Raw genomic sequence first — 10,295 nt, 5'->3', positions numbered from 1 at the left:
AAAAAAAAAAAAATAATAAAATAAAATAAAATAAAATAAATTGAAAATAAGGGTCTTAATCTAATCAGGAATAGTAGAATACACGTCTTAATCGATTACAATATTGGTCCTACCGAAATACAAAAAGCGCTAATGAAAGTAACCTGTGGCACAACGGTTAAATTGTACAATTGCAACATGTTGATCGCAAGTTGAAAACTAGGACATTTCTTCTACAAAGTAAAAGATAAGGCTACGTACATTTACCCCTCTGGACTCTGCAATAGTGAGAGCCACGTGCACTAGGTTGCTCTTAGTTTCGTATTCACAACCTTATGATAGTAACAGATATTTTTATTTTATTTTTTTAACTCTATTTTTTTCTGAAGACCCTTCCCATTGACAAAATGGTTTTCCCGAATGTTAGTAAGGATGTCCAATCATATGAAGGCTACACCTCTCCCTCCAAGTTGACCAAGCGTTTATATTTCCAAAATCCCTCTTCCCTTGCATTGTTATCAATGCTATTGATGCCTCTCCATTTCCACCTGCCAAAAAAAATGGGTTCCTGGCATTGGGCTTGCATTTTAGCCTGCCTTTGTCTTCAGATCAGCAACTCCCATGCGCAAACTCCGGCAAACGCAACTTTGAAACCTCCACCTGCTGCACCAAAGCCGCCCCCAACTGCCATCTCTCCTATTGCCACTCCTAAATTGAAACCACCTTCAAAGTCAAGTAGTCCACCTCCACGAACTTCACCACCTTCACAAAGTCCACCTCCCTTAGCTCCTTCAAAACCACCACCCCTGCCACCACCACCATCACCACCACCACCACCTCCACCATCACCACCACCACCACCACCATCACCACCACCTCCACCTCAATCTCCACCTCCACCTGCACCTGCACCTGTAGCACCGGCATTACCACCACCTAAAGTGAAGCAGTCACCAGCACCAGCACCAGCACCAGCCAAAAAGCCATCAGCACCACCCCCACCTGTGGCACAGGAACCAGTCTCACCACCACCAGTACCTATACAAGTGCAGCAGCCACCAGCACCCGCTCCTTCAGAGAGCAAGAATAATGAGAAATACTATAATGCACCAGCGCCGGTTCCAAGCCCAGAGGGTCATTTTGCACCTCAACCACCACCAATTTTAGATGTGGTATGACCAGCTAAAGCTTTTATCTTACAGTAACTGCAGCATTATTTTCCACAATTCTTGACAACTATGCATGGTTTGAGGATGCTCTCTGGAAATGCTTTGTATAATCCTGATAATGGAGATCTCTGCTTCTATCAACACGTGAAAGATTAGGAAAGCTTGCAGGAAACAATCCCAAACAACCATTTATTCTATTTCGCTGCAAGTTGCCCCATATTCTATCTGTGGACCGACCCTTTTTTTCTCTTTTTCAATTGCAGAGCAGAGGAATTGCGGTCTATCAGAAGGAAGGACTGTTTGGAAGGTTCATGATGCTTGGACTAGCTATTCCTGTTGCACTGGCTGTTATGGGTTAAATTTCATTAATTTATTATTATTATTATTATTTTTACACTAAGATATGCTTATTTCTATTTACAACAGATGAGAAAAAAGCTGCAAATGTTCATATTTAAGGAAATTTATATATATATATATATATATAATTTTCATATGCAGAGTCAACTTAATCATAGTTTATTGGTTCAAGTAAAGCCAAAGGCGTGCCCTCAACAAATCAACCTTGGAAATGATCTAACAGTATTACTGCAATTTTGAAATGCTAACCACCATTCTTGCATTGAATGCAGAAAACATGAGAAGCCATTACAGCATGATACTGTTGATTAAGGAATGTTCTTTTGTTCATTCTAATGAATTAGTAATATTGGAAAGCAGTGCAATCTAATATATCACTCACAAGCAGTACTATACATCCAAAAATTCAAATCTGAACAATCTTAACTCTCACCAGGGGCTGGGGCACATTGTACATACAGTTAACTCTTCAAAGTGCTCCCAGCTGAAGCTTGAGTGGAGAAGCATGGCTGGTTGAGTGGAAATTTAGTTTTCATTCTAAATTGGCTGACTGGGGGACTTGCCAATCTGAACCATATCAGCCACATCAAAAGCCATATTCACTGACCATTTTCAGCCGTACAAACCATCGCTGAATAGTGGAAACTTCCAGCGGAATAAACCATTATAAATCACATATAATATGCTGAAAATATTTTCAGTGTCGCAATTGATCTGCATTCACATCTTTCTCCATATCCTCCCCCAAATCATACTCAACCACAAGGCCGAGGTTGTCAACTAATTTGTGGTGCTGAAGACACCCTGCACACTGATTCAAACACTGTCAACAGAATGATCCAAATTTGTTTTTATAATATTGATGTGGAATATCATAAACTCTTTGCAAACATGAGAGACAAGTAGAATACGTAATTGTGGAGCTTTCTCAGTGGCCAGTGCAAGAAAATCCAACATATAAATGTAGATTGGTGTGGCTGTAACAGTTGACACTGGTAAATTTGTAGCATAGTTGCCATGGCATCTAGGTGACCCAAGCGTTAGAGGGGGTCTAGACCCAAGGTGACACCAAAAGGCAACCAAGGCACCCTGCCTAGGAGACCGAGGCAAAATTAGATCGTGTTCTCCAGCAGCACAGCTGTATTGTGCCTCCTACATTCCCACCTTTAGACACTAGTTTGTTCAACAGTGGCATTGGAACAGGGGTTATGGAATGAGCTCGATCAATTATTGTTGGTTTAAGGGATTCTCAACTGGATCCCTCTTCATAGATTCACTGAGATTAAATAAAAGGATTAGTATTATCCCAAGTTTTTCTGGTTGTCCAAGGATATAGCACCAGCTAAAGAGAAGGATACAAACATAGGATATTACCTTTTTTCACAAAAAGAAGGTTAAATTATATATATAGAAAAAAAAGGGTGGGGGGGGGACTAGATAAAATGGTTAAGCTCTCCCTCCTATTCTTACACACTTTTTCATCAATAGTGATCTATTGCCTATAGAACTAAATAAGCAATGGAAATTGTAAAACACGGCTACGAGACAAAATTGCTTAGAAGCTATGTTGATCATCAGATATTACTTAAATTTCAATGAGGTTGAACACTGCCAATGTATGTTCCATACTCAGTAACATGGATTGGACTCTTAAACCTACTGTACAAATATAAACAATTTTTAAGTTCATATGCCTGCATTATAGGCGTTATCATGATCAACATTTAATGTCAAACTCTGTTTTTTAGGTCCTTTTGGACAAGTTTTGTCGAAGCCCTCTTTTAAAGAAGGCCATGATAAAAGCATTTCTTGTTGTAAAGCTACATTTGGACAGACCGAAAGAAATTAGCTGTCTAATTGTAAGTTAATCCAACATCAGAATCCAAATTACAAACCTGAAGACACATGTTGAAGATTTGTATACCACTAAGTCAATTATCAACAAAAAGAACACTTATTCTGATAATTGAAGTGAGAAATTGAAACAAATGTTTGCTTCCAATTCGCAGAGTATTTTCATTAAGGTTGACATCCTCCTTGAAAAGATAGGAATCTAATAATATGTTATACTTGCATAGGATCTATAAAGAGTAGGAATGTCATGTGAAGAAATATTGAGTCAAATAAGAGCTACTAGCCGAGCAGACATCAAGAAAGACTAATGCAGCACAACAAAGCCATCATAACTACTAGAAGAAGAACAAGTACCTGAACAAAAACAGTCCCCCGTTCATAGGCCAATCGATTTATGAGGCGCTGTGTTCTTTCACCACATGCGTCGCAAGTGAAGTGTACCAGCAAACTTCTCCTAGGAAGCTTTAGATCAATAGTTACTTCCTGTACAGTGGCGACAAAAGGGGATTGGATTCAGAATAAAAAGATTACCATAAGATCCAAACACAAAGCAAAAAATGCTTTCAACACTCAAAAGAACAATATTATGGATTTAGATGCTGGCAACGAGAAGAACCCAAGTCTAGAATTTCGATATTAAGAAAATAGGAATCACCGCAGATACAGAAAAACCCAGAAACCAGACTTGATTGTTTAAGAAGATATAGAAGACAACGAGGAGTATATGAGATGAAATACGTTGAGAGATTCATTAGCTGCATATTTGTCTTGAGATGAAGGAGGGGTTGAAGAAGTTTCTGATTCTTCATTCGGAGACACTTCAACTTGAAAGACATCATCATCCTTTAAGGCTCGCAACTTAGGTGTCGCCGCTGCTCTATGAGATATTCGCAAACTGCAAAATAATGCCAATCAAAGCGTAACCCTTCAGAATGAGAACGGAATAGAATAGACAGTTTCGTAAAGAGCAGAGAAAGAGAGATACAGAATCAAAAGAAAAAAAAAAAAAAAAAAAACCCTAGAGAGAGAGAGAGAGAGAGAGAGAGAGAGAAAGGGGCCCTGGGGATGGAGACCTGGTGAATCCGATAGTGTTTATTGGTGCAAAAGAGGGTGTGACTCTAAAGGAGAAGAAGAAGGTTGGGGGTGGAGCATGAACAGCCTTCTGGACTGTACGGAGAGACGAAAAGGCGGGAATGACATTAGAGTTGCAGAGTGTAGGAGCCATTTCGGTTGGGGAGTTGAGGGAGAGAGGGAAAGAGGGTGACTTTGGTCATGGACGGGGCTGGCCCAAATTCGCATTTGGCTTTAGGCCTGAAATGAGATTGGCTGAGCCCCAAAAATTAAAAGGGCCTGCCTAGGCCTAAAGCCCTGGCAATACTATCATATTAATTGATGAATTATAACCTCAATAGTTGCATGTTGCACTTAATGTTGAAAACAAATATAACATTCAACATAAAAGTTTATATATGACCAGCCCATTTGGCCATTATAAGTTTCAAGACATATAATCCAATATCATTAGATTAGTTATGCAAAACACCTATATTTACTGGTTTGGGTTTTTTGTCTTCATGTCTCTATTTCTTCAAATATTGAGGATCTTATATCATCTTTTCTTTGGAAGGGTAGTGATAATCCCAAATTTCTTCACCCTTTGAGTTGAATTAAAGTCTATCTCCCAAAAAATGAGGGAGGCTTAACTCTCTATAGGGTTAAGGAATCTAAAGTTACTGGGATTATAAGTTTATATAGAATATTGTTTCTAGAAAGAAAAACATTTGGGTTAACTAGGTTTGTTCTAGATATCTAAAGTTAGACTCCATTTAGACTATTTCATCTCCATTGGATGATTCTTGTGTTAGAAAAAAGATTCTCAGATATTGGCACCTTGTTTCTTATTCTATCCAATCACTATTGGTGATTGTTCTAGCACATTTCTCTAACTTGATAATTGGCATCATGATGGTGTTCTAATTCTTAAGTATGGTGATAGAATCAGATATATAATATAGGGTCAAGTAGATTGGCTAAAGTGTCTTGCATCCTCAGAGATGGTCAGTGGCTTTAAGGCCTGAGGAATTCTATTTCTCTCATTGAGGTGTGGGATAAGCTTCATAGTATCAGTTTAAGGTTTAGAGGTAGTACTGACATATTCATTGTATGGAAAACTCTTCAAAGAAATTCTTTCCTTCTTCTGTTTGGAATTTGATCAGATCTAGGGCTCTCTCTGTTCCTTGGTATAGATTGCTTTGGTTTGGATTTTCCATTCTAAAGCATTGTTTTATTGTTTGGAGAGCTTTCACTTGTTCTCTTTCGACGCAAGAGTTTATTTCCTAAAGAAATATCATGATCCCTAACAGTTTGTCTTTGTTGGAATTCCATTGAAAATGTTGATCATCTATTTTCTCTTATCCCTTCTCCAAATTAGTTTGGAAAAGTATCCCTAGAAAGTGTTGGCCTTTTCCTAGAGATATACTTCCTTTTGACAGAAAATTGATGTGGGTCTTAAAAACTTTTAACACAAAATCGTCTGGTGATATTCTTGGTAAGTTGTCCTTCAGTGCAGGAATCTGTCATATATGCTAGAAAGAATCAAAAGAAGATGATCTATCACTTCGTATACTATTTGGCAAGTCTGAGACATTATCACTTTTGAGATTAGAAATAAAATTCTTCACAATTGTGTAGTGTCTCTGACTCAAGCAAAAACATACATATGGCCTCTTCTTGGGATCTTCCTCTTACTGCTCCCTCCCCCTAGTTTTCATGTATCATCTTTATATGTTATTTCTTCCCTCCCCTTGTTTTCATGTATCCCTTACTTTGGTGTTTGTTTTGTCCCTCCCCTATTTTTTTATGCATCCCCTTTTAGTGATTTTTGTTTTTAGAGACCGATGTAAGACTCCTGGCCCTTAGAATGCCGTTATGGCTTATTCTTTGTTTCCTTTTTTTTTTCCTAATATATTTCAAGTCAGCAAAAAAATATCATCCAATATCAATTTCAGATTCGTACACGGTAACAAAAAACATGTCTAACGTTTAATTATGTGGCTTGTTGTTCATGGTTGTTAACATGGTCAACATTATCTCGTGGTGATGCATGGTTAATTGGAGTTGAGAGCAATCACTTTAGAAACACTTTTTAGATGATGCATAAGTTTGTAGCTCAATTTTGGAGTCTGTGCATTGAACTTGAGTTAGCTTTATAATGGTGAAAGAATTAGGTTGATCGGATTTGGGGAGAGAGAGATGGTCAATTTAGTCGTTGTATTCAATAAGTCTATTGTCTTAAAAAACGCAAAAAAAAAAAAAGCAAAACCTGTTTAGGAGTGTTTAAAACGAAATGCTGGCCATTAGCCTTTTTCCAGTATATTTGAAAAACAAATAGGAAAAAATGAGAACATTTTAAATGTGTTTATGCTAATTATGGTTCACATTATTCTACTTCCCACAAGCTGTGAGGTGGCCTAATAGAAAATGTTCAAATGCATTTTCAGATATGACAAATTAATCAATTTGATCGAACCCAAAAGCCTTAAGAGAGCAAATTCTCACACTTTTGTGGGACAAATTCAGACTAAAGGTTGAAAAGTGTTGTTTGTAATAATTTCCCTCCTTAAAGATAACTTCAATGGCATTAGAAAAGCCCCACTGCTCTAGGGAGAATTCATCGATTTTGGAAAGCCACTAAGTGCTATCTTCTAGGAATTACAAAAGTAAGGGAAGCTTTCTATGGTTTGCCCACATCCAATCCCAAATCCCCCTCCCAAGAGGTATAAACTGGATCAGTATTGCATGGATCATACTTAGTATGGTCATGCTACAAATAATTGCATATGAGTCTGAAGAATGTTGTTGAAGACCCTATGGATTAGAAGAAAGTTGATATTGGATGGAAACCAAAAGAAAGGAGACCTTAATGTGCCACTAAGGCACACCTGGGCCTTGGCTTGGTGGTTTGTAGTGCTCAGTGGAGTACCTGCTTGAGGGCTGATCACTTGATTAACTCTTTTCAAGTGCATCAAAGCTTGGTTTGCACCAATTTCCTTGCTTGCCAATAAGTATGGCCTTGGGCCATGTTGACTACTCTGTGAGTTTGTACTTGGCCCCTATGTGGGTTTAATATATAATGGCCAATAGGTCCTTGAATTTGAACAAAAAAAAAAAAAAAAAAAATGCCACTAAGTCTCATTTTTATAGAATTGCACGAATTAGGGAAACTTTCCAAAAGTTGACCCATGTCCGGTCCTTGATCTGACCCCAAGTGACAATATGAAAAGTAGAAAAGACGAGTGACCCAAGTGAAGATCAAATTTCCATTTGATAACTCTCCGTGAGAACGCTTTTGGTGTTTTTCTATTCTATAGGAATACAAATAGACAGAAATGCGTTTGGCACGTCCGTTCTTTTTTATATTCTCACAGAAGAATTAGTAAAAAAGAATAAGTTTATAATAGATTGCAAGGACACCTAAAAGGTGTTTTCTCTATTCTTTTATGGCCTCTTTGGTATTGTTTTTTACTTTTTCCTATTTAATAAAAATCATTAATGAAAGCATTTTTTTTATCAAAACATAAAAATGGTTTAGACACCGTTTGATAATGTTCCTAGAAACCTGTTTCTGCGCTTTTCTATGCCCAGAAATGGAAATATAGCCTTAAAAATGTCTGATAAATCCGTTTTATTCCACCCATTTATAGAAATAGTAGAAACGTTATCAAACGGTGCCATAATAAAGTATAGAACGAGAAATAGTTTTGGTATCCCTATGTGCAAAATGGTTTTTTGAAGAAATGGGTGAAGAGATTTTTCCCTTCACCCATCTTCTTCATAACTCTCTTTCTCCACTTTCTTTGTGCGGCTCTTTGAAACTCCATTTCCTCCTTTTCTTCCTCCCTCTTCTCCTCCCCCTTCTTCTTCGTCTTGGTCTTCGCCTCTCTCTCTCTCTCTCTCTCTCTCTCTCTCTCTCTCTTCTGGTCTTTGAAGAAAGCAAATCTGATTTTAGATCTAAAATGCCTAGACACAATGTGAGACTAGCCGAAGAAACTACGCTGTAAAAGGGAAGAAAAGATATAACGCCACACATCTCAGAAGGTGTCTTGCAAAGCACAAATGAAACTGTTATGTTTGTCTTAAATTCTTAACCCGTTTCAAACTTTGACGTGCTCCGACATATTTGGTGGCTACCCAAATGGGAGTTTTTTCTAAGATCTTTGATTGTAGTAAAGGAGTTGGGACCTGACTTGAAGGAGTATATATATGTACTATCGTCTTGTTGAGCAAGCATTGTAAAATTTGAGGATTTTTTGTTTTACGGTTTTTGGGCAAGTGTTCTTGTTGTGAGCTTGGGTATTCTTAAGAGATCTCTGTTGTAACTTTTCTTTCAATATAGCGAATTGCCCCCTTTTTTTTGTGTGTGTGTGTGTGTGTGTGTGTGTGTGTGTATGTGTATGAGGACTTCACACACCATATCGGTGTGTGGCCCTCATTAAATCTTTGTGTCTTGCTTGAATTTGTGTTTGTTCTCTTCGTATTTGTTGGTGTTTGTTCTAACAAAAGTTTAACCTCTATTCAAATGGGAAAAACACAAATTCATGCACGAGAAGAGAAGATTCATTGCCTTGGAAAGGTAGGAGACAAGAAACAACTTTGCTTTGAAAGAATAGGTTGGCTGTTGGGTTTATTCATGACCGATTTCAAGAAGTTATGAGCAAGTCTTGAGATCGATAGACATCTAGACTCCATGAAATTGAAAATCGATTAGATCTGAAATCAAAGAAAGCAGATCTAATCGATTTCTTCTCTTGTGCTACTCCATGGGAGAGAAAGAATGACTCAATTTCCCTTCTAAGCATGATTCTCTTATGACATAAAATGAAATGTCATTTTTACCCTTGATTTAGGGTCGTATGAGCAGTGCTCATTAAAGTTTAGTGTAAAAAATGATCGAAAATCAATTTTTGTCAAAATAAATAAATGGCATTTGATCTATTTCTGATTTTTATGTTTTATTATTATTATTTTTTTAAATAGAAACAAGCTCCATAAATGATTTCATAGGCAATCCAAACCCTTTTTATGAACAAAAATAATAAATAATAAAAATGATACCAATGAGAGCCTTTACGGGTTGAAAGAACACTCCTCCAAAATGATTCTAGTATTTGATCCACACTTGAACTCCATTGAAAATAAAAATTAATTAAAAAATGTTAATCCAATCGTAGATCAAATACCGTACAAGAATTTGGAGTACGTGATCCGGAGTCCGGACTCCAAACCGCCAAAGCTATTCTACTCATATTCCTGGTAAAACCACCCCAAGCCCATCCCTTTTTCGTAACCCTCTCCAAATCCACGACGAGTTCGTTCCTTCTCTCTCGCAAGAAACGATAACCCTGTCTCCATTCCGTCTGGTTATAGTGTAGATCGCTCTCTCTCGCTGGTATGCTTCTTCATCTCTCTCTCTCTCTCTCTGTTTCTTCTTCTGTCACTCATTCCGCTAACAAATTTACCCGCAAATCAAAGGATCTTTGGTCGGTTGGAGAAAAGGGTAGCATATCAAAATTTTCCACATCTCTCATGCTCTCCCTGAAACGACATTGCTGTTGGTGGTTTTTTGAAGCTCGATTGGAGAGTTATTCTTTTCTGTGGGTAATCTCTCTCTCTGGACTAAAAAACGAGCTAGGGCTCTCTTGCAAGTCCTGATCATTAAATAGATGTGAAACCCTTTGCCGTTTCTTATCTCTGAATACTGACCTGCAACTTTGTAAAGAAAAATATTCAATTCTGTTTGCGGAACTGCTTCTGGGTTTTTTTTTTGTAGGGTTTAAGGGTTGCTTAGAAAATGGCAGATTGAACATCGAAGTCATCGTAGGAAATAGGAAAACAAAAAACATGATTAGGACTGACCTGCAACTTTGTAAAGAA

General features: G+C 37.7%; 2 protein-coding genes across 3 annotated transcripts; one reads left to right on the top strand and one right to left on the bottom strand.

The window, feature by feature from the left end:
* Positions 1-842: 842 nt before the first annotated feature.
* LOC122077933 (anther-specific proline-rich protein APG) lies at positions 843-1,507 on the top strand (the record flags this gene model as incomplete). Its single annotated transcript, XM_042643818.1, has 2 exons — positions 843-1,151; positions 1,412-1,507. Coding segments are annotated over 2 exons (405 nt in total), but the record flags the coding sequence as incomplete, so codon positions are not given.
* A 305-nt stretch (positions 1,508-1,812) lies between these two features.
* Positions 1,813-4,714, bottom strand: LOC122078890. 2 transcript variants are annotated; one of them, XM_042645082.1, is made up of 4 exons: positions 4,436-4,714; positions 4,101-4,257; positions 3,717-3,845; positions 1,813-2,312 (listed from the first exon to the last, which is right to left on the bottom strand). In XM_042645082.1, the coding sequence occupies exons 1-4, from the start codon at positions 4,585-4,587 to the stop codon at positions 2,289-2,291; spliced, it is 462 nt and encodes a 153-aa protein (XP_042501016.1). In that variant the 5' UTR covers positions 4,588-4,714; the 3' UTR covers positions 1,813-2,288. The 2 variants fall into 2 exon arrangements, with proteins under 2 accessions (XP_042501016.1, XP_042501015.1); XM_042645081.1 differs by having other exon boundaries at positions 1,813-2,319; positions 4,436-4,709.
* Between the last annotated feature and the right edge of the window lie 5,581 nt (positions 4,715-10,295).

The sequence above is a fragment of the Macadamia integrifolia genome, chromosome 5 (genome assembly GCF_013358625.1).
Source record: "Macadamia integrifolia cultivar HAES 741 chromosome 5, SCU_Mint_v3, whole genome shotgun sequence".
Classification (NCBI taxonomy): Eukaryota; Viridiplantae; Streptophyta; class Magnoliopsida; order Proteales; family Proteaceae; genus Macadamia; species Macadamia integrifolia.
This window is presented reverse-complemented; position numbering and strand designations above follow the sequence as displayed.